Source organism: Semicossyphus pulcher, unplaced genomic scaffold, assembly GCF_022749685.1.
Source record: "Semicossyphus pulcher isolate SPU_LCO1_2020_fin unplaced genomic scaffold, fSemPul1.0.p SCAF_14, whole genome shotgun sequence".
Taxonomy (NCBI): Eukaryota; Metazoa; Chordata; class Actinopteri; order Labriformes; family Labridae; genus Semicossyphus; species Semicossyphus pulcher.
In genome coordinates this window covers 7,649,966-7,672,520 of record NW_027211648.1, presented here as the reverse complement: position 1 = coordinate 7,672,520, position 22,555 = coordinate 7,649,966, and the positions used below count along the sequence as shown (strand labels likewise).

The window sequence follows — 22,555 nt, the reverse complement described above, 5'->3', positions numbered from 1 at the left end:
TCAAACAAGCGTTGAAGTGTGTGTAATGTGGAGGGTGAAAGAAGGCGTGATCTTCCGCGTTAGTACCTGCTGCTGCTGCATCAGAGTGATGAAGTGAGACTGCGAGATATCCTGCGAGACACATGAGTCCTGCGCGTGTTGAAACTTGGTGATATACCGGAGAGAAAAAGAGGAAATGACCCTTTCCGTGGTCGCCTCTTCTTCTTTTTTTTCTTCTTCTTCTTCTTTAACGACTTTGACAGAATAGGACACACACAGGAGGAGAACACAAACAGGTATGTGGACTCTGTTTCTTATCACGAAGTTAACGAAAATAATCGATGTAGTGATTCAAAAAATAACTCACCACAGACCTACAGGCTGACTTCTACAGCAGCTCGTCGTTCTCAACCTTTTCCTCATTATTTTCACCTGTCCTGGCCAATGATGCTTACATTTATTCCTTTTTAAAAACTGTATTTAACATAACGCACTAGAGCTGCGTAACAGTTTATCTCGATAGGAAATAGTCTCAAGTCGACGCCCTGTGATTAAAGTAAACGATGAAAACGTCACAGTTGAGTACTAACACTATACTTTTCCTATTTAGGGCTTTAAACAGTTACGTAGTTCAAAAAGTAGCCTACTAATTAATCAGTATTCTTCTAATATGTTGTTGTTTAGTGAGAATAAATGAATTCCTTAAGTCCTAAACATGCTGTCAGATTAGTTCTTTTAAATTAATTTTCCAAATTATATACAAAAGAAGGTTAAGTATAACATTTTTTTGTAAAGTTAAAACATTGTTTATTACCCATCATGACCTCCCCTCCACATCCAGCACAACACTATATTTGAAATGCAATATAAAAAACCACAGGAAGTACAGTAGCCTATAAATAGAGACATTACTCATACTTAGAAAATAACAAGTTGAGATGACTTATTAACAAGATGTCTAATAGTATAGATATATCATAGTCAGTATTACCAAAAATGTATTCAAAGTTATATTTAAGAAGTAAAAGTATTGATCTGCACACAAATTAAGCCTGGCACTGATGACAATATACAGTATATAATAATGTTACTATATTTCACATTACTAGGTCGTTAATACTGAGTCATCATTGTGTAAGCAGCCTTCTATAGCATAGCTGGTTGAGGTTGAACTAGTCTGAACCATTCACAGTTAGGTAGTGGAGTCCAGTGGTTTCCCAACCTGGGACCCTTTTACAGTTCACAAAGGATAAATCTGCGGTGTCATTGGATGGATTGCATTTTGGATATTTCCACAATTTGCTATTTTATGAAGAGATGGTGTGCTGGACTAATTAATAATCAGGACCATGAACTTCCAGGGGTCGCTACAGCCACTTTCCCACTGGTCAAAAAACCTGCTAACAGCCGGCTTTTTTGACCAGTGGGAAAGGCTACAATCGGCATTCAGACCCGGGTCAAATGACTCTACAGTTGGCCCGGGTAATTATCGCCTCGGCTCTGATCAGCAATGAAGGGAACACAAAGCCAGTGTCGACACGCTTAGCTCCGCCCCCTTTCTGGTGTGATGCTATGTTCCGTCGCTTCTGCGACTCCTTGTCATCTCAGCTACAAATTCTGTCCGTCTCCATCCGAGCAGCGCTCCAACATCGTTCCAAATTTGTCTGCGCCAAGTTTGATAAATAGACACAATAAAGACCTAAACACCGTAACATCTTCACTGTTTACTAACCATGTTTCCAACACGTTTGTGACGTCAGGCGGAGACGCAGCAGAAAAGAGACTGAAAGCAGTATACTCCACTGGCAATGGGAAAGGAGACAATCGGCATTTATAAGCGGGTCTTCCCGGGTCTGAAAAACCCACGTCAGCGTGCTAAGTTTCATTGGGAAAGGAACAATCCATGAAACAAAAACTCTAAAAAATTAAACAGTAGAATGTAGAATGAAAATTGGTTACATTTAAAGCTTCTAAAAAGTAAGAACTTTGTCGCCTTTGGATAGGTCCATGCTAGCTCCAGATTTTGCGCTAAGCTCAGCTAGGCCAAGCTAAAATAACTGCTGCTGGCTGTAACTATATTTGCAATTAGGTTTGAGATTGGTATGTATCTTCTCATCTAAGTCTTCATCAGAGAGCTCATTTTCTATACATTTTTTAAAGTGGTCACTTAAGGTCTTGATCCCTCTTCCAGGTGAGATGAGGGACCGACTGGGCGAGCTGCTGACCGCCAAACCTGCAGAGGTGGAGCACAGGTCTGAGGATAGCGACAACCCCTTCTCTGAGGATGATGAGGAGCATCTGGAGCAACAAGCCATCGTGTTTGAGGGCGAAGACGCGATGGACCGCACCTTCAAAGAGGCCCAGGTGTTGCGGAAGGAAATGCTGCTGCTCAGGATGGACGTGAAGCGTCTCGGGAAGCAGAACACCAGGTTCCTCACGTCCGTCAGGAGGTTCAGCAGCATCAAACGGGACTCCAATGCACTTGGACGGGACATCAAGGCCAGAGGGGAGTCCATTTACAATCGGCTTCAGAAGCTGCAGAAGCTGAGCAAAGACCTGGAGGAGGAACACGGGCCTACAGCTGCTGTGGCTCGCATGGTGCGTTCACAGTACGTCTCTCTAACCGCCGCCTTCCACAACGCCATGTCCGAGTACAACGAGGCCGAGATGACCCAGAGGGAGAACTGCAAGACGCGCATCCAGAGGCAGGCGGAGATCATGGGCAAGGAGGTGAGCAGGGAGCAGATTGATGAGATGATCGAGACGGGCAAGTGGAACGTCTTCTCGGATAATCTGCTCCTGGAGGGGAGGACTGCCAGATCCGCCCTCAACGAGATCGAGAGCCGGCACAAGGAGCTGCTGGAGCTGGAGGGCCGCATCAGGGACATTCATGAGCTCTTCTCCCAGATGGCCCTGCTGGTGGAGGAGCAGGGCTGCATGCTGGACAACATAGAAGCTAACGTCAGTGCGACTCAGGACTATGCAGCCAAGGCGACGGCTCAGATCAGGCAGGCTGTGAAGTACAAGAAGGAACATCCATGCAAGAAACTGTTCTGTTGTTGCTGCCCTTGCTGCAGATGAGACAGCATCAGTGTTAATGTTTCTAATTAGAATATCGAGATCAGATTAGAATCAGCTTCCTGTGCACACGTGCCTGTAATGTGTTTGCTTTCATTTTTGCTGAGCCACATTAATGTTTCAGACCAATACCAGCACCGATATTAGAGGGAGAAACATCACCGCTTACAGATATGGCAGCCGATATAGTGTATCTTTGAGATGGTATGAAAATAGACAAATTCTATCTGGATTGGGCACCAATTTTGAACCGACATGACAAGGCAAAGGTACCTTATTTCATAAACAAAAAACATTATTATTACATCATCAACCAATCATAGTCTGCTTACCTGTGATACTCTGCTACCTGTGTTGCAGACAGTTCTGAGAGTTTTGTAGCTGAGTCAAAGCACTTTCTGCTGAATCACTGTGAGCATTGTTTTTTGTTTTATATGGGCCTGTGTTCACTAACGCTGTTTTTTTGCGCTGGCAGCGCCTATTTTCTTTACAAAAGCAATGCAATTCAGCATTTTCAGCACTTGTCATTGCGCTCTCACTTGAAAATAGTTCAACTTTTGGAACACCGCCGCGCTCGTCAATGTCACTTCTCCCTCACCAACAAATTAAAATCAGGAAGGGGCGGGACTTCAGATATCAGCTTTGTCAACTAACCCTAACCCTGGCGGAGGAGAAGCAGATCGTTACGTTTTTTTGAGGGTACAATTGCCAGACAACTTTCGTAACCTAGCAACAGTAAGCGCCGGCGAGAAGCGCGCTGAAATTGAGGTCGTGGGCGCTGTTAGCGGACACAGGCCCTAAGTTTTCATACGCGCATAAATTGGGAAAACGTGTGAAGAGGCCGATATATCTGTAATTGTCCAGTATCGGCTGATAGTATCGGCCGACTGATACATCAGTCAGCCTCTAATTTTTGTGTTTATTTAGCTCAAAGTTGTCACTGACCTAACTTTTAAACAGTGGTGTCAAAATTTTACAACTCTAGTCTCTAGTATAGTTTCCTTCTGTGAGCTGGTCTACATTTCAAACCAAAGGTCAATATGCAAATACATGAAGTGAGTTACGGGTGAATTACATTTCCTGATGCCTCATTATTGTAAAAACATCCAAGCTCTAACTCAAAACATAACTCAGCTTTGTCCTTCAACTTTCAGCTTTAAACTTTGTAATGTTCTGTGAGATATTTAAGTATTTATGTAATTAAATGCCTTAGAGTTGCTTTTTAAATATGTCTTTAGACTTCTTTTCACAGCCTCAAAGTAGCCTCTCTGGAAACTGGAACTTTATGTAGGTGTACTTCTTATGACAGCCATTGCTTAACACGTCTTAAGAAACACCTCAGCCTCTAGTTGTGGTTAGCATGGGAGGAGAGATAGATGAGTGTGGATTGTGTAATCTTTTGTCAGCCATCCTCGTTTATAATAATCACCAGCGAAAGGCCAGGACTTCTTCTTCTTCATGTGAAGGACAACTTTCTTGTATTACCCCACCTTCTCAGAGATGAAATGGCGTCATCTTCCTTCCATACGTGCTTACGTACTGCAGGTGATGCCTTTCACAGACACACAACCAAAGTTAATCACATTTTCACCATAGGGCAGGCTGTTGTATACAACAGGGAGTTAATACGCACATGGATGTTCTTTCAGGCAGTGTGACAACAATAGTGAATGGGAAACTAATCTAGTCAGAGTACTTTCTGTTTGCACAGCAAGCCTATCTCTTTGTCCTCTCAGAGTAATGATAGTAATATTCAAAAGACCTGTATTTTCCTGTGTGTGGCAGTTCATCGCCCACTGGGGCATTCCCAGTTACCACCTGTTAAAACCAAAGGCTGAGAGGCTCTGTGACTAAGACCGTCATCACTCTTCATACTGTGCTCAGGACACCAGTGGGTGTTTGCAGAATTACTGCCTCTGCACTGTGTTGAAACACTTTTAGAGCTGTAATGATTGCACTTCCTCAGCAGCATGATGTGGTTTGTGGCGTTTAAAGGCAGAATGACTTTGCACTGTGGCGTCACAAGTTAACTCAGGGAGGCATATGCATGTTGTTATGCTCGTGGATGGATTATTAGCTACTAGGCCCATAGGTGCAGACATGTAAGACCCCCAATCCCCTCTATGTAGCGGCAGGCTGAGATTAAAAGTAACTCAGGGTTTTCTTGGGGTAGTTTTGTGTCCTTTTGTTGTCATTGATTGTGACTGATTTTAAGTGTTTACATTTCAAAGTGACCCCTGTTATCTTGGGACCCTGGGGGTTGTGCCCTGTAGGCCCTTTGGTAATCCATTCCTGCCAGTGCTAGTCTTGTATTTGCATGATTAAAGCAGGCTGACAGTATGTCAACACCAGGATGGCCGAGTGGTTAAGGCGTTGGACTTAAGATCCAATGGACGCATGTCCTCGTGGGTTCGAACCCCACTCCTGGTAAATGCTGGAAATTTTAAACAGTGATTGAAAAGGCCAAACTAAAGGTCACGACAGCTTCCAGGAAGCTGAACTTGCTCTCGTGTGTAGTAGTGACTCCTGTCCTGCTGAGTTTGCCTGACAAGACTAACTTGCATTGGTGTGTTTATGCTGACCCCTGATCCTTCACAAAGGAACAATCTGCAGGCTTGTTACTAATGTAAAAGAGGTACCAGCAAATGCAAATTATACCCAGATATTTCATCCTCAGCTTATTAAAATATAACACACTGCAGCTGAGATAATTGACACATTTGAGTCTGATGCAATTTTGTATCCCTTTTGAAATTGGAATGTTTTGGTAAATATGGGAGCATGAATGGAAAGTTGAAGGAATAATCTGTCCCCAAATGTAGAAAAAAATACTGCAGCCAAGTCACATATTCAATATACGTGGTTGGTAAAACTGCCATTCCTCTCGTGTTGATTGTTGATCTGTCAACAGAAGAAAATGGGAACATGAATGTCTTTTCGGTGCACGCTAAAATGTTGTGAGGATAAGGTGATCATTTAATTTTATATGATTAAAATACTTTAAATTTCTATTTTCATTCGTACAATTACATGTGAATATACAAGTTTGCTTCCTTCATTCCTCATCCTATTTACCCTGCACAGTTTACACACGTTGTAAAGGGACAAAGTCACATAATGATTCATCCCAGTTGAAAGATTGCGCCAACATTTCAATCTCTTTCATGTGATATGTTGAAATTATTTGTATGTGGCGCCATCTAGCGGATGATCAATAAACATTTTTCTCATTTCAGTAAGCAGTGGATTACTTCTGTCTGCAATCACAGGTAAAAACCCATTAAGAATACCTCACTGGTTTAATTTGTGGAAAATTTCAGAGTATCCAAGTTGGATTAAAGTTCCTAAAACTTTATTTATTAAACTTTTTTTTTTTTACTTTTTGCTTTATTAACTTGACAATGACATCATTAGGATTTATAAGTTTGTATACTTTTCGTTCACCTTTCATCGTGTCGATCATTACCCCTACAAGGGATAAATTGTTGCCTTTTTCAGTCCCATAAGTATTTGTGAGCCTAAATACAGGCTTGGATGTGCACGCAACTGCCTTTTTATGAGTTCTACTTAACCAGTGAGCTCTGTGTTAATATAACAGAATCATATAAACACTGTGAAGTAGGCCATCTTTGTTGCTCAGGAACGGTGTAACATTTGGGCCTTGAAGAAACATGGTTTGTGTGCTGGTATTAAACGAAAGAAACAAAACAATTTACAAACAGAGCCTCTTTATTAAAATGCTTCAAAAGGTCAAACAAATGAAGCCGGCATATTGTGGTGAAAAATACACTTTAGCAGGAGTGAAAACAAAACTTAAAATGCTGATGAAAGTGTTGATAACTCCAAGTGCCTGCAAAGACCGCGTCACTTAAAAACAACAAGAGGTGTGCTGCAGACAAGATACATTAGTCTTAATATAGTTTAAACCTCAGGTCGTCCACTCAAACCTGCAGACTGAGTGCATGTGCTCGATCAGGCTGGATTTCAACACGTATTTTTCATGTAACAGTAAATGTATTAAACTGATGCACTGTGCCTGAGGAATAAACAGTACAAACCTGCACCGGGACTGTATATTTTTTCCAAGACATCAAACTCACATGCAAAACATGAGGGAGTAAAAGACAACCCCTCAGCATTATGATATAAATTTTACAGTACATGCCTTCATGTGCAAATCAATAATTCAAATACAAGTCTAAACATTACAGAGGCAGATTCTTTTTCTTTCAAAATAAAAGTACCAGTACAAAACAAAATGAGAAAAAACACCAAACATGAATCGGGGACTTATTAAGAGTAAAAAGACAGCTTAGTTCAAACATTGCTCGGGCTTAACATCAAACTTCAAAAGTAAAAAAAAACAACAAAAGCACACAATTTTCTCAGAGGGACATCCATTTCTTTTTTTTTATAACAGTTATCAGTTACTATTTTGTGACATTTCGAGCCATTTCCTTCATCATTACAAAACATTTTCTCACACAAAGGGAGCAAAATGTGTCATTAGACGTTATTCCTTAATCCAAACTGAATGTATAAATAAAAAGGCGTTCAACAAATCTGAACGTTTCTCCTGACGGCCTGTTTTGCTTAGCCCTGACGGATGACAAACATGTTATTTGTTAGTCCAGCACTGCAACACACACTGTTACATCATTATAATACTGAGTGGTACACCAGTCAGTTCTAAGACCCCGCAATTATCAAGTAGCTGACAAGTCGTCGCGTCGTTCTCGGCTACTTCGTCGACTACACACAATCTACTGCAAACAAAGCTTCATGCTACAACCCTGAGACGCCAGCAACATTTGAACACGACGGGCCTGTAGTGCCAAAAAGTACAACCTTGATAAATAATGAATGTGAACATAGTTCATTTTTGGAGGGAAACATATGCCTGTTATATTTTCTTAACACCTGGCCTGCAGGGTTTTAAGAGGACAGACACAGAGAGAGGAAGCTAGAGACGCTCCGAAACCAAGAACATCATTTCTATTTTTTAACAGCTGTATGCTACTACCCCCACCTGCTGTCATGTGCCTGGAGAAACCCTGATTTTTAACTCCTTTATTCTGTGTTTTAATTACCTTGCATGTAGTTAAACACACCTGCACTGTTGTTGTTTGTCATCGTCTCTTGATAATTTACCAAAGTTTGTTTCGGCTCTAAAAACAGCAGCTGCTAGTGGCAGCAATAATATATTTTATTGCTATATATGCTACTGTTTTTGGGCAAACAAAAGACGCTGTTTTTTTTGGTGGCGATAAATCATTGTATCAGATCGGTGCATTGAATGGCATCAGCCAATACCCGATTCTACATTTTTGGCAGCATCGAAAAGGCATTCCCGATACGGTTATCGGAACAACTCTAAAGGAAACCAAGCTTTCTCCTCACTAACAACGATCGCTGATGGATTCTTATTCACTGAGTACATTCATCATTTTACTTGCTACATTTTAGTATAAAACAACCTACAAACAACTGCTGGTTACTTGTTCAAATAGCTGGTAGATCAGACAAACCACAGCTGAAAACGTGTTGCCATTTGGCTGGTGAATAGTGTTACTTTCTCTTTCATGTGACTAACATGCCAGCCCGTTAGTCAGGAAGATGGTGACATGCTTAATGCTGGTGAACACAAATCAACACCCACAGTGAAAACAGTATGACCATCCTGTTAAATGGCATACATTGTGCACAGCTACCACAGATGTTTGGTCAGTCTTTATATGTAGCAATAAAGCCTTGAAAATCTTAGAGCTCTAAGCAGTGCGCACACGGTCACTCTGGGTATCAGGATAGGATATAAAACAAGATACCAGTACAACTGTTCCAGCTAGAAGCAATAAAACAATCTCACTGAGACGTACTGAGCCACCTACTGACTAAAAAAAATCAAGTGTTTCATAAGTTAAGGCTCTACTCTTACCTCCATGGTAGCACAGTACTGACTTTTTGATAAAAAAATAAAAAAATTCTACTTTAAAACATCTGATTATTTACAAAATGTCAGAGTAGACGGGTAAAACTTCAGTACACTGGTATTAATAAGTCCATCAGAGAGGAAGATACAAGGCAAGAAATTTGATTTGCTTGTTAACAGTCCCGACCTGTGATCGCAGCACGTCAGCCTCCAAGTATAAATCGTCCCACTACCGTTTCTTTTTATAGGAGTGAAGAATATTTCAGGGTGAGGTAAAGGTTAACATACCGTTTAAACTGTTCGATCAGGAGTTGTTTGTCTTTTTGAGGATGGAAGAGACTAAAGTCTGTAAACACTGGAGAGGGAAATACATGGTTTTGAGTTCTAGTGGTCTCACGAATATCCACAAGATGTCTTCATCTTTAGAAATCACTTATGCTACTGGTTTGAGAACTGAGCGTAAACACCGTCCCTCTTTTGTGAGCTCTCGGGTGAAACACATGCATGGCAGGGGGATCGCCTCTTCCCGACGTGAAATTGTGTTGAACTTGCATTTCTTGAGGTGGTCAGCCATGCTGGCGATGTTGGCGAACTTCCACTCGTTGACTGTACCGAACGCTGTGCTGAATCTCCACACCTGAGGGACAAACGATACATAATCAGTGTATTACTTTTAATGCCATGATAGTGAATCCTTGTACCATGGTTACACAAAGAAAACAAGTCAACATGATTTTCAAAACTAAAAAAAAAAAGATTTACCTTGTCTGTGATCTGCCATGATGTAGAGCCATCAGCACGCCGCTTCTTCTCCCACAGCAGGACGACCATGCCGCGCATCTGGAGCAGACTGGCACACACATCCCTCATGGTGCGGGACACTCTTGACAGCTGGCACAAGCTAAAGCTGTCTAGGAAGCTTGCTACATGTTGCAACACCTCAAACGGAAGACTGCTGAATTGGTCACACTGAGAGCGAAAGTGGCGAGCGCTTCGTGGGTGACAGTCCCCTGTTCTTAAGGGCAAACCAGGCTGAACCCCAAATGAGCCAAGGTGCCTGTCGTGAATGATTCTGAAGCCCTGAACAGACGGGCAGAATCGTCTTTGGGAGTAGGTGCAGCCATAGTAAGCCAAGGGACAGCGTTGCTCCATCCAGCCGTTGAGTCCAGCGTGAATATCCCCGTGAACATTTTTGAAATGAGACGAGAACTCGTCACGCCGGAACAGCTGCCCGCACACAAACGTGAACATGGAGCGCTGCTTTGTTTGGTATCGAGCCACACATTCGAGCACCAGGTCCAGCCTGAGAGTGTGGAAGGGGCTTGGGTTTGAAAGCTGTGGGCTGGCGTGATCGCAGGCCGAGGCTGAGGCGATATCTCCCACCATGGTGTTTGTTGCAAGAATGGCTGAAGGGAAGGAGAATGTCTGAGTACCAAAATCAATGTGGTAGCCGTCGACAAACCTGCTGTCCGAGATTCCCCTGCCTCCTGGAGAGTCCCCGAGGCAAAAGAGCAGAGCTGCAGTGATGAGATCAATGCCGTGGAGGCCCATGGGGTCATCTGCTACTTCCAGGTCAGAGGTGTCTACTGCCTTGTCCTCCATCTTTGCTCGAAACAGGTATGGGTCTGACAGCAGAGCCCGGCGTCCATTAAATGTAAACATACTTATTCCTCTGAGCACTTCTACGTTCTGTAGTTTACGCTCCAAACACCTGTACCTGAGTTCAGAAGGTAAGTGTTGTAAGAAGTTGTTTCTCACGTGATCAGACAGCAGGAATGGCATCGGCGGTGAAAGTGGTGCTTGCTGAGGCACAGGAGGCTCCAGCGCTATAACAGGCATGTAGTCCTGAGGCATCTCTGGCCAGACAAGGTTGGAATCATTTATCGGCTCTTCGATGCTCTCCTCCTTTTCTTCAAAAAACAACTCGACAAAATCATTTTCTTCTACCCATCCGATTCCATCTTCTTCCCCGTCTGTCCCCACTGAACAGTCAACTCCACCTACTGCTCCGAGCTCACACTCTGAATCAGAGTCGCTCTCCTGCATATCTACATTCTTCCCACCTTCAGCGACATAAACGTTATGACTATCCCCATTTTCCCCATTGTGGAGTGCTCCATTCTTGTCAGTCTTTTCCCCATTTAAATTTCCAACAATAACACCAATATCCTTGGAGTTAGTGAGGATGTCCAAAGCTGCTGCTAAACTTCTGCTCGTCTCCACTGAGGCTCTATACAACTCATTATAGGGCTCATCTTCCATTGCTACAGTTCCATTACCTAAAACTGTTTCTGGTTGACTCGATGCCGTTGCCATCTTGTCACTTTCATCCGCTTCCTTATCTCCATTCTTTGACACCGTTGTCGTGACTTTCAGGGACTCTAACAGCATCCTCTGATCCTGCAGGGCTAAGGCCATGTCAAGCTGCTCCACCTCATCAAAGTCTTTGCTCAAGTTCTCATAGGACTTGCGGTCAGAGTAGCTCACAGGCCAGCGATTCCACTCCATAGTGCAACATACTATACTGGCCGGGCAGGTCTCAAGGTGCTGTGCCATCTTGATCCTTGTGATAGTGAACGGGCAGCCAAATCCGCTGTTAAGGCATGGCAGACGCTCGTATGGACACAGGAGCCGGTGTTCCTCTAGTTTGCATGAGTGAAAAACCGCCCCACATACAAGAGGACAGCCGATGAGGTCGCAGCAAACACCCGCCTCTGTTCTTACCATGCATCTCCTGTTGATGCATTTAAGGCAGTGGGAGTGCAGATTCTCCATTTTTACTATATTGTTCCTTGCCCAATTGGATCTGGCAGGGAAAAGGTGTGGATGGTTCAACCCTGAAACAAAGCAAGCAAGATAAATGTATTATTTATTATTATTTAGCAATATTTAAGAAACCAAAAACATGCCATGGTAACAACAATGTTTATAGGTAAGCACATGGAGCAGTCAGCTGGAACAGAACATGCTGGTGTAACATTATCCCATGCAACCCTCCAAGATAACACGAGTGAGGTCCCACACCTTCAAACTATTCTGTAACTTAGTCTCACATGTGTTCTCTCTCTGTGGATGTTTACTAAATCTTTAAGCTGTTCGGTAACATTTCACAACAACCTTCTTAGGTTACATGGTGACACCGGTTCTTTCTGGACTTCAGGGCACACTTGACCCCTCACCTTCGGGCTGAGAAATGCTCTTCATTTATGGTGTTTGCTGACAAGTCGGACTTTTCATCATCCTGTGCAGGCTGTTTGCAGAGCAGCCGCAACAGACGCACGAGGTGAATACGTCTCTGAACTGAATTATTAGCCTCGGGCTTAATTGGTAGTTTTACTTCTGTGCAGGGATTTGTAGGATAATGAACACTGGCTAAAACGACAACAGACAATAATTAAAGACCGACAACAATGCTGCAAGTCCAAACCGCACAGCCACACAGGAGACCCATTGTTCAAGTATTTGCACCCACGGCCAGCAACAGCTAGCTAAGTGACGCAAGCAAAGCTGGCACGTTAGCAAGCAGCTAAAAACACAAACAACACAGCAACAGCCGGTACTAATAGTTACAGACATTTTGAATCATAGCGCGAATAACATCACCAGTCTATAACAGTAACTGTAAGCGGATTTTGCAATAGATGTGCAACAGACAGTGTGAACTGACTGTCACAAAACTTAAAGTTACACAAAAGAACATCAACAACATGGCCAGTTAGCATTAGCAGCTACACTTCGTTAGCATACTCAGTTAGCTAGCGAGCTGGTAGCTTCTGGAAACTGCTTACCCGAGTAACGGGGCTCTTCAGGTGTATTATTATCAGTATTTCTTTGCTTGTTTCAGCTCCGTCGACAACAGCAACGGGGAAACTACATCAACATAAGCATCTCACTGTTTTAAATGTGACAAAATCTTCTTATGATATGAACTGGCTTTGGCTGGTTTCTCGGCTGTTAGTCCTTCTCTCCTCTGAATCGGTCGGCGTTTGTGTTGATCCTGGAGTGAGTGAGGCGTCGCGGTACTACGTCATCACGTAGACGCTCGAGTCATATTTAGGTTTATGGAAGGCAGACCTATGAGACAGCACTGAAATAGACGGGGTGGGGAATACCCCGAGGGCAGTTTTACATGTAATCGCTCATTAAATGTCTGTGCACTTGCTTTGAGTTTTAATGGTTATAGACTCAAGCCACGCAATTCAAACGACTTACAAATATGTTAAGCATTAAATAATGGTGAAGGATTTACTAAGGCTGTTGATGATATATATATTTCATTTGTATCATTCCCTGTAAAATAATCTAACAATAAATTGATCCTGGTAGATTGCCTGTTTGGCCAAAGCATGATATAGCATTTTCTTCTAGAAGTTTAAAAGTACTGTGAGTAAAGTTTCACTTACTTATTTTACATAAGTAAAAGTACATGTCAAGGTACAAAAGTATTAGCAGCAAATATATTTAATAAATCAGTTAATATCAAAAAGTAGTCATTACGAAACTTCTGAGAAATATGTAGTATTAAGAGGTTTTAATTGTAAAACTACTGTAGATGTATTTCTGTTTAAGCAGCGTATTAATGATGTATCACCATTTTTTTTTTAAAATGATTTTATGTTTTGCTGATTTAGATTTTACATAAAAAGTAGCTAAAGTAAAGTGGAAGAAAACAGCAGCATAAAATGTAAACACTTGAGTCAAATGTAAGTATCTCAAAATGGTACTTCAATCCAGTACTCAAGGAAAGGCACTGCTCAACTTTAACACTGGAAGAAAACTCAGGGACAACACTTGAAGGAGACCTTTATTCATTTTACTTCTGAAAATAAAAGAGAAACATTTTATAAAGAGAAACACATGCAAGACTTTCAATATAATAATGAATCACACCTGTACATGTGTGCTTATATTTGTACATATTTATGTGTTTGTATGTCCATTTGTTTGCTCAAAAAAGGTCCCTTATCCCCTGATTTCTGTTCACGAGGCCACCTCTGAGATGTGGTGAATGTTGGACAGGGTGAGCTGCGCTTCCCGTGCTGGGTAAAAACGCCTGGAGCGCAGCCACAGTCTCCCAAACACTCCTGTGATCAGCAGCAAGACGACCAGCAGCCCTCCAAGGACAAAGGTCTCCACAGGAGGGACTCCGCCTGCAGCTACAGAAAACAGGACACACGGTACCTCATTTTGCATATGAATTACAAACACTTACATAGAGTCTTCAAGCTTTGAAGACTGCAGAGATTTTATCAAAGGCAAGAACATACTCAGATTGGGCTTTTCACTGTCGTTTAGTAGTCGTCTGATTGGTCCATAAGACACCGTATGAGACAGGGGGATGTCTCTCCGTGACCTCATTAATCCATCTTCACTGGAGCAGTTCTGAGTGGCAAATGCATGTGAAACATAATAAGAAGGATATATAAATCTTGACGTCATGCACTCCACATTTAAAATCAGAACAGTTTAACTACAAACTTATATGGCTGAAAATCACTTCTAGGCTGATGGGTCTATATTAAGGACTTAAGCTGCACATAAACTAGGCTACTTGTCTGAACCGGCCTCTGACTCCCCATTTGAGGAATGGGTGTTGCGTGAGCTCACTCACAGGCTGGCACAGCCCCACGGTGTTGTGGCAGATCTGGACGTTGCAATGGAGGAAGACGTTGGTGTAAGAGGTGCCGACAAACTTGAACATTTGTATCCTGAACATGGCCTCCGGACCCTGGCCATTCTTCAGCACACTCAGGGTTTGTTCATTTGACAACACCGGGCAGCTACGGGAGGGAGACAAAGTAGCAAGATTAAATCTGCAATGAAATATGCTACGGTTAAAAATAAAGACGAGGAACAGATTTCAGCACATGACGAATTGCTAAGCTAAGAACTAATGTAAACACTATCTAAGTGATACAACACAGTGAGAGGCAGATTTGTTTGAGTGTTTTCTCTAGGCTCTGGCACTGTGAAATCATTGCACATTTCATTGCTCTACTGTTGCTAACAGTACCAAATACAGCCTGGTTGTCAAGGACATGCACAGCTGTTGAACTGACGAACACATATGGCCTCTCAGACAGGAGTCACATGACTGGGCTCTGAGAGTTGTTGTCTGGCCAGCTCTCCAAGCAACAAATTCTCTCATTTCAGATTTCAACAGCACTCCTGTAGGAGGACTTGAAGCTGTTTGCAACAAGTGTGGTGAAATAACAGGGCCAGCTTTCCATAAGCAGGTTTCAACAAACAATCTATAAGGTATCTTGTGTTTATATGTAAATCTTAGCCTACATATTCTTCCTTTTTATGTGCTCAATGACAAATGGACAGGTCAGACTTTGCCAATGGCTCCATTGTGATATGTGTTTGATTAGCTTATATTACATGATATAAAACCACTTTGTGTAACCCAGTGGTTCCCCACCTTTTCGGCCTCAGGTTACCTCCACAGTTCTGTCAAATTAATTTACGTAACCCTTCATTAATTCCCAACTATCAAGTTTGAAATGTAAAAATACTGATTGTATAAAAGAGGAATTAGATACAATGTTTTTTTCAGACAATTGAAATGTCAGTAATAAGGGTTGTTTGGCTAGCATTTCTTTAGCTTACAATTTCAAAGTAAGCTAACTATTTTAACATTTTATCAATTACTTAAGGTAAGAATTTCAATGTAACAACACCATTTTTACTCCTATCCACTACTTAGCTAACCATTTTGACTGTTTTCCAAAAACTTTAGCTAGCTATTTCCAACCCTTATCCATTAGGCTATTCTAATGTTAGCTAACTATTTCAACTGTTTCTTCATTACGTTAGCAACATTTTTCATCTTAAGCAAATTACAATTTCAATGCTGGCTAACCACTGTAACTGTTTATCCACAACTCTAGCTACTTCAACTACCTTAGCTAACTATTGCAATCATTATCATTAGGCTACTTTAGCCAACTATTTTAACTGCTTATCCATTACTTTAGACACCCTTTTCAACATTTGCTAACTATTTCAGCCATTCATTGATAACTTAATTATACATATTTTAATGTAAACTAACCATTTTAACCGTTTTCCCACTACTTTAGTAACCAATTTAACACATCACTAACTATTTCAACTTACTAACTATTTCAATCATTTCTACATTACTTTAGCAAACTTTCTTATCTTAAGCTAACTATCTCAATGCTAGCTAACCAACTCAACTGTTTATCAACTACTTTAGCTAACTATTTTAATTATTATCAATTAGGCTACTGTACCTAACAATTTTAACTGTTTATCTATTACTTTAAATACTTATTTCAATGTTAGCTAACTATTTCAACCTTATCAATAACTTAAGGTAAATATTTCAATATAAGCTGACCATTTTTTATCCACTACTTTAGGTAACTATTTCAAGCATTAAGCTATTAAAACCTAGTATTTTAACATTAGATAACTTTTCCATACATTTCTCCATTACTTTAGCAAACTTTCTCATCTTAAGCTAAATATCTCAACTTTTTATTTATTACTTAAGCTAACTATATCAATGCTAGCTAGGCTTTTTAACTGTTTATCCACTACTTTAGCTAACTATTACAACCGTTATCAATTAGGCTCCTCCATAAGATTAGTTACCTATTTCAACATTAGCTTTACTATTTCAACCATTTAGCGATCACTTTTAGGTTGTTTACTGTTTCAATCATTTATACAATACTAATCATTTATAGACTTTATCTGCTAATTTTTGCTCCCTGTTCAGGCTTGCTTGTTTTTTCAGGTTTTAGTGAACTCCTACATAATTGTGGCTGTGTCATATTTTAAACAATTTCAAGGCAGACCTGTCTTTGATAAAGGTGTACTGAATATTGCTGTATGGATCACTGGTTGGCGTTGCCCAGCATCTCTCCATCCGCAGCATCAGGTGAGCCGGTATCTGTGAAACACACGGGGTTGGGTGAGAGTCAAGCCACTCTTTACAATAAGACTAATCCACACTGGGTCACAAAATGATGATTCATAGTTAGTAAACAACAGCTGGACCAAGAGGTTAAAACAACATGGGAGAGAAGAGGAGCAGCACTCAAATTACCATCTAGGAGGAGGGTTAGATTTCCAGCATTGCTTGGAAGAAATCCCTGCACAACATATTGCTTAACATCATGTAACAACAAGCAAATCTACTCCAAAAATAGCTGTGAATAGTATGAATTCTTCTCCTGAATGTGTTTTTTAAAACTAAGCTAACACAATCATGTGGATAACTAAATTTACCAGAGTTGAAGTTGCTCATGAATCTAACAAGCAATAATCCAGTGAAAGAGTCTTGTTACTCAAGGTGAATTACCATGAAAACTTTCACAAAGATGTCGTCATCCAGAGTCAGCGACGGCACGGTGGTCCATTTGTCCTCATAGGCTTCATCTTTGTACAGCAACATTGACACAGAAAAGTTCCCATCCTCTGTGTTCAGAGTGATGGTTCTGTAGTGAGGAAGGCAAACAAAGGAGCCACATGTTAAAAGAAACCGACTTTACAGTGAAATTTAGACTGTAATGAAAATGAACACTTACTTGACATCAACTCTGATCATGTTTTCACCGTTGGGTTGTTGGACCAGGTAGTTGGCAGGGTAGCGGCAGACAAATGTTATGTTGATGTAGTTTCTAGTTATTATTTCAGAATGGTTGTTGTGTATCGTGTTTATGAACATGATGTGAGTATCATCTGAGGCCTGAGGACAGGACAAGAAAGACAAATATAAAGGAAATAGAAAGAAAAAAATAATTATTGCAGCACATTTCTACATGACTTTTTGCCATTACAAGAATATATCCGCTATGCTATTTTTTTGTGTGAAAACCAACACAGAAATCTGTCCAGGATGTGGGCCAGCATATCTTATCTTAAACTTTTCATCCAATATGGTCAATAAAGCTCAAGCAGCTCAACATTTCTCATGACCCACTGACCCTGAACTACACTCATCTCCCTTTTGGCTCTCTGCAAATCTGCATTAAAACAATACACAACAATTTCTTCCCACACTTTTGGTTCCAATCCGTTTATCTGCATTCCAGTATAGAGACAAAGTGTTACTATAAATATACTATTGATTAATATTATTTCATTGGATCTCTAAAATATCTGAAAATGTTGATCACACCATCTCAAAGCCCAAGATTAAACTTTGAAATTGTGTATTCTGTTTGACATTTAGTCCTGACCCCAATAATATACATAGGCCCTAAGAGCTCAACGCACAGCAACTTAAGAAAACACATGCAAAAACACAAAACACAAGCAAATAAGAAAAAATCATCAATTTGACCACACATGCGCAGCATTTAGAAAACGCACATTAAATACAAAAACACTACAAAATTAAAAAACGCCACAAAAAAACACAAATAGAAAAACGCCACAAAAACACTGCAAATAGAAAAATGCTACAGATAGAAAAATGCCACAAAAACACTGCAATTAGAAAAATGCTAGAAAGAGAAAAATGCCACAAAAACACTGCAAATAGAAAAACGCTACAAATAGAATGATGCCACAAAAACGCTACAAAATTGAAAAACGCCACAAAAAAACACCAATACAAAAGCGCTGCAAACCCTAAAACGCTGCAAATACTAAAACACAAAAATGCTGCAAATACTAAAACGCTGCAAATACAAAAACGCTGCAAATACTAAAAGGCTGCAAAAACAAAAACGCGAATACAAAGTGGCCCAGAACAGAAACTGTTGGAACTGTTTACCGGGCACAAAAGTGATGAACCCAACCAGAAAAAGTTTGGACATACTTATTGTTGCCACGGTTTGTGAGTTATTTTGGCTTTTCGTCAGTGGTGTTTGAAAATGTGCTCAAATGCAAGTTTATGTTTGTTTATTTTAACATTGCGATCGCATGATTCAGACAATTATGGCTAGATATCTGCTGTTAACCTAGCGTTAGCATTTGCACCATTTTTCTATGTTTTTGTATTTGCTGCACTTTTTCTCAATGCCGCGCATGTGATGATGTTTGTGTTAAGTTGCTTGTGTTTTGTGTATTTGCATGTGCTGTGCTTTGAGCTCTCAGGGGCACCGTACAAATACATTCAAGCTACAATAAAATAAACCAGCAAATGTCAAATAAATCTACTTATTTTTAATCATTATTAACCTCCCAGTACTTTTTTTGGTTTACAGATTAATTGTCCAACCAACAGTTTAAAATCCCAAAATATTCAGTTTCAAACAGAGAAAAGATGCAGATATTCATAATTATTAAGTTTGTCATTCTTACTTGAAAATAAAGTTAAATGATTACTTGATCATTTAAAAGTTGCCAATTAATTAACTAATTCTTTTGAATGACATAGTACAAAAGAACATATGATAAACATTAGGCAGCTGTATATATTATGTGTCACTTCAGATTAAAGGTTAAAGGTGTGAACGTAGTTAGAGGGAAAAATACCACATGTAAGACTGACGTAGCTGCAGCTTTCACGTAAAAGAATCACATTAAAAAGTAACAGGAGTCAGTGACGGTACGTAACCAAACTTCTACAGTCATCGTCCTTTCACACACTGTAAATGTGAGTGATAATGTTCAATATTCAGCCGCCTGCAGCTGACGTAGTCGACCTATAAAGTGGGGACAAGTGAAAAGGTTGCGTTCAAGGTTTGTCCAGGCTCCTGCTGAGTGTAGATGGAGGCCTCTGTGGTCACTGAGCAGGATGATTTGCCATCAGGTCCAACACTTTTACTACCTCTCTGTAAACACACCAGTCCACGCACACTATGAGCACCACTCACAGGGCTCTACAGCAAGCAACAGACCCTTATTACTCCACTGGCACTTGCTCTTATCACTGGGTAGCATGAAAGCTCTGTGTCGCACAAATGTAGCAGAACTATCACTGAAACGTAAGGGAGGAGGGCGCTGTCATGTTTCACTGAGAAACGCTGACCTTTAAACCCAACAATTCATGCACTTCTCCTCTTACGGCGGGTTTAAAACATTCACAAGTTCAAGGTGAAAGCAAAGATTGACAGCTGTGGCATTCTTCTCCTTTAGCAACAGCCGCCTAATCCAGAGCAGGCTTACTTCCCCTCAGCTGCTAAGCAAAAATCTTGTTAAAGTGCTGAGGTGGAGCATGGGGAGATTTCCTCTCTGCTCAAAGCTGTGTTAACCTTTTTACTTGTTTTACAAGAAAAACCTTCACGATTCCAAGAAAGCAATTAAAGGACGCTCGTGTGCTGGAGTGGGGATTTAAACCATGCCAAAGTTTGAATCCACGAGAGTGGCTGGGTTTAAATAATCAGGGGGCTGGTTGGCGAATGATTTATGGCCTTCCTATTCACTGAGCCACAACAAATAATCATCATTTCCATGTAAATCCTGATAATTTAGGAATACAAGGCCATTCAGAGTCCCCTCTGCTGCTTTGAATAAGGTCCTGCGCTGTGTAAGGGAAAAGGAACAACGCTGCCCTTCTTTCTTGACATACACGCACTCCCCCCTCTTTTCTTTTCTCTTCACTCCTTTCTGTCTGCGCGGCGTTTGTGCCTTTCTCTGTCCATCTTATTATTCCTGCTATGAGCTAATTCAATGGTGTCGATTTGAACACTGAGCGTCAGACTCCACATTTACGTCATAGCAGGAAAAAAGTTGCGGAAGAATCTTATTCAAGTTATTTTTCACTGTTGTATAAAAAGTGACTTAAGTAGCTTCTTTTTGGGCACTGAGGGGTCCTGACTGCCGGACCAGTTCCCACAACAACCATTGTAAAATAAGTAATTTATGAAGATGGGGATCTTATGTCGTCAATAATGAAGATTAAAAGTGTAGTTTGTTTTTCCTCCTTTGTTAAGAGTTCTTCTAAATGTCTGAGTTCAAGTGCTGCATTTGATTAATTAGACTTAAAAACAAATGTGCAAAAGATTCAAGTTTTTACCATTATTGTTCCACAGTCGGAGAGATTTGTCTTTATGCTGAAGACGTAGTCGTCGCCGACCTCAGTGCCACGGCACTCTGGATCATTTAGATGCAAATCCCAAACCTAAACATGAAAAAAAAAAATCAAGTGTGGAAAAAATCCCACAGCCGGTAAAGAAGGACATCAGCGCTGAGAAATGTCAACTTTAAGGGAAGGTTTTGTTGGCGCTCACTTACATAAACTGGAGGCTCTTTGTTGAGGAAAAAGGCACTAGGAATTACAACTTCCATGTGGTCGTTGGTACAAATGACAGTTTCATTGAGCTCTGGTAGAAAGAAAAGCAGGTTAAATCACACAGAGAATCTTCCTGAAAGATAATATGAAGAAATGTTGAGGTTTTTTGTGGGTAGTTTAGGTACTCAGCCTGTTTCCTAGACTTCAAAATTAGATATTTATGTTGATCATAATGACTTACGTTAAAGCTCATAGACAATTTATAAGTTTTAGCATATTCTGTTGCATTGTTCAGACCGGACCTGTTCTTATATTTGACTATATTTTGTATCCTGTCACAACGCTCTGTTTTTAACTGTGTAAAGCACTTTGAATTGCTCTACGTATGAATGGTGCTTTATAAATAAACTTGCCTTACCTTAGTGCAAAGTTCACTACATTTAAATGACAGCTAAAGAAACTTGAGTAAAATAAGATTTTACATTAAAATAGTCAATAAATTCTTAATATCTGATTTGGATATGTGTGCATATTGTTTAGTAAGAAAAAAAACCGGGGATATGGAAAGGGTTTAAAGATGTTCTCAACTATCCTATAAAGAAATAATTTTTCTTTCTTAATATATGACTTATTTTTTACAGATAACTGTTTTTTACAACTGTTTTAGTTTATAAAGCAAACATTTTTACAAGCTGCAATGTTTAAATGCTCCTTAAACCTATATATAAAGCAGTAATAATGATCTAAAATATAATGTATACAATAATATAAGTCTGAAAAGGGCCATTCTGGTACACAATAAGTACTTTTACTGGCTGTAGTGACAATTTGAATGCCTGGACTCGTATTGCATCCTTCTACCTGAATTGTGCTAATCTTAATCTAAATTTGACTCATGCTAAATGCTGAATTATCCTGTTTTTATTGGCTTGGAGCATTAAGTAGTGCCTTTTGACCTTTAAAAGCCCTTGCTGTGAGGACAACCCATGTTAAACCAACAATCCCCAATATGAAAAATAACTCTAATGACTTTTTAAAGGAATAAAAAGCAGTTTGTTCAACCCGTGACACTCCATCCATCCCCAGCTGTGTGGTGTGTGTGATGCGAGCTCACCCTCCTCCTCAGGCTCCAGATACACCGTGGAGCCGACCATCCTCGTGGTGAACAGTAACCAGGCAAAAACCAAACAGGCAGGTGCCATCTTCCAAGGACTCTCCCTCTGGTTTCTCAGCCACTCCGCTGCCCGTTTGGCCCTTTTCCCCCTGAAACTCTGTGAATCTTTTTGGGGACCTTACACCACTTCTCAGCGCTGTCACCAGAAGACGTAGTGCCCCTCTCTTACTCCAACGCTCGAAACACAGCTCTAATGAACTGGGAGCCTCCCTCTGGCCTTAAAACACCAGCTTGA

At 40.7% G+C, this 22,555-nt stretch overlaps 3 protein-coding genes and 1 non-coding gene across 4 annotated transcripts; 2 read left to right on the top strand and 2 right to left on the bottom strand.

Moving 5' to 3' along the window:
* Positions 1–136: 136 nt before the first annotated feature.
* stx11a (syntaxin 11a) lies at positions 137–6,292 on the top strand. The gene is made up of 2 exons (XM_069661594.1): positions 137–275; positions 2,171–6,292. The coding sequence occupies exon 2, from the start codon at positions 2,176–2,178 to the stop codon at positions 3,058–3,060; it is 885 nt and encodes a 294-aa protein (XP_069517695.1). The 5' UTR covers positions 137–275; positions 2,171–2,175; the 3' UTR covers positions 3,061–6,292.
* Positions 5,405–5,487, top strand: trnal-uaa (transfer RNA leucine (anticodon UAA)). Its single transcript has one exon. It is a non-coding gene; the product is annotated as a tRNA-Leu (tRNA).
* Positions 6,293–6,774: 482 nt separating the features above from the next.
* fbxo30a (F-box protein 30a) lies at positions 6,775–12,928 on the bottom strand. The gene is made up of 3 exons (XM_069661593.1): positions 12,775–12,928; positions 9,749–11,823; positions 6,775–9,623 (listed from the first exon to the last, which is right to left on the bottom strand). The coding sequence occupies exons 2-3, from the start codon at positions 11,759–11,761 to the stop codon at positions 9,420–9,422; spliced, it is 2,217 nt and encodes a 738-aa protein (XP_069517694.1). The 5' UTR covers positions 11,762–11,823; positions 12,775–12,928; the 3' UTR covers positions 6,775–9,419.
* Positions 12,929–13,896: 968 nt separating this feature from the next.
* Positions 13,897–22,348, bottom strand: LOC138591168 (pancreatic secretory granule membrane major glycoprotein GP2). Its single transcript, XM_069661690.1, has 9 exons — positions 22,261–22,348; positions 21,149–21,237; positions 20,931–21,035; positions 17,551–17,711; positions 17,325–17,460; positions 16,819–16,913; positions 14,598–14,766; positions 14,254–14,368; positions 13,897–14,142 (listed from the first exon to the last, which is right to left on the bottom strand). Exons 1-9 carry the CDS (start codon positions 22,346–22,348, stop codon positions 13,967–13,969), a joined length of 1,134 nt encoding a protein of 377 aa, XP_069517791.1. The 3' UTR covers positions 13,897–13,966.
* Between the last annotated feature and the right edge of the window lie 207 nt (positions 22,349–22,555).